General features: G+C 49.6%; 1 protein-coding gene across 1 annotated transcript in view; it reads right to left on the reverse strand.

The window, feature by feature from the left end:
• Positions 1–1622, reverse strand: part of Hdhd5 (haloacid dehalogenase like hydrolase domain containing 5) — a 21100-nt gene that overhangs the window by 8334 nt on the left and 11144 nt on the right. Inside the window, exon 2 of the mRNA XM_029478252.1 lies at positions 992–1096. Coding sequence (XP_029334112.1) covers positions 992–1096 — 105 coding nt within the window. The remainder of the gene's footprint in view (positions 1–991; positions 1097–1622) is intronic.

Genomic DNA, 1622 nt, shown 5'->3' on the forward strand with positions numbered 1-1622 from the left:
CCAGCTCTAGAGGGTTTCTCTTTACCGGCCTTGGGCTCACTCTTCCCTGAACCACTGCAGTCTTGGCTGACGTGAGTCACCTCTCCTGTGCCAGGCTCAGCCTTGGAGCTATTCTGAGATGTGTTCCCACTCTATATTCTGGTTCATCTCAGAATTTTAGAGACTCAAGAGAAAGCTCTCAAAGGACAGGATCAGCTCTANAGCTAGAAAGTCCTGGTAGGAGAACTTATAACCTATTTTCTATTAAATTAACGAAGTAAGCTTACCTGTCTACAAATGTATTTCATCAAATCCTAAATTGTTAACATAAGCTATTATATGTATAAAAAGTCTTATGAGGCATGGGCCAAGAGGCACCTTAGGAGACAGGCAGTTATATTCCAAAGGACCAAAGAGGGCCTGAACTGATCATCCCAAGAAATAAGAAATCACGGACNGAGGTGGAGCTCAGTTGGCAGAGACTTCCCAGCCTGTACAACCCTGGGTTTGGCCACCAGAACTGTAAAAAGACATGAAGCCTCTTTCTTCAACAGTCACTCTCTTCAACTATGGGCCAGACAGCGGGCAGAGGAGGACAGAGTCCTCGGTATTTCTCTCCTCACAGGCAGCCCGGCTCTGTTTCAGGATAAAGGAGCAGCGCTGAGTGACTTACAGAGGAAAACCCGGGGAAGCCACTGAAGTGCACTGTGGACTGAAGCAAATGCCAAGACTATGAACGGAGTCTCTAGGTAATTCCAACAGAGCAGAAGGCTAGTGTGTGGAGCCCACTGCNCCTCTCAGCGTCCTTACCTACCCANGGAGCACAATCCCCGGCCAGATGCACCTCCACAAGAAAACCAGTGCAGGGCACCATAAAAACAATATGCAGCTCCTTGCAGGAGGGTGGCGAGATCAACACAAGGACCCAACATTGAGAAGAAACACGAAGACGACCACAACAAGAACCCAGGAGTACCATGAAGGGTGAATTAACCCACCCTGTCTGTATTACCATGGTCTTCGGCCGCCGCTGAAGGTCCACCATGTCCAGCTCTGGGAAGGCTAACCGCAGCTCATCTANTGTCACCACATTCTGGAAGCCTAGTCTGCAGCAAGATCAGGGAAGCAAAGCTACAGTTTTGGGATGATGCTTTTATAGAGACATCAGGTGACAAGAGGGCAGAACCAAACCCAGTCCAGACCATGGCAGGCAGGCACCAAGTACAGGCTGGGACTGCATAGACAGGGCAGACACAAGCAACACTAGTGCGACCCCTGGTACCCACTAAGGCATATTCCAGATACTAGACTCTATCTACACCAGCAAGACCCAGAGAAGAAGAGGCCAACCCCTCACTGTGTACTCAGGGAGTTTATGCCATGCACAGGGCCATTCAAACTGGTGCTTGTAAGTAACATGACCTCAGCACTGGGCTGCAAGGAGCTAGGCAAAATCAAGTAACTGGTGAATAGCTATTTCCTCTGGATTGAAACATTCCCTTCTGGAGGAAGGTGGGAACCCTGAAAGTTACCAGAGCCACAACCTCCCTCCTGTGCTGCTTAAAGTCCCCTCCCCCTATATGGTTATACAAGGTTCTGGGGGAAGAGACACTCCCATAGCCAAGCTGCCTGCAAGCTGTGCC

Source organism: Mus caroli, chromosome 6 (assembly GCF_900094665.2).
Source record: "Mus caroli chromosome 6, CAROLI_EIJ_v1.1, whole genome shotgun sequence".
NCBI lineage: Eukaryota > Metazoa > Chordata > Mammalia > Rodentia > Muridae > Mus > Mus caroli.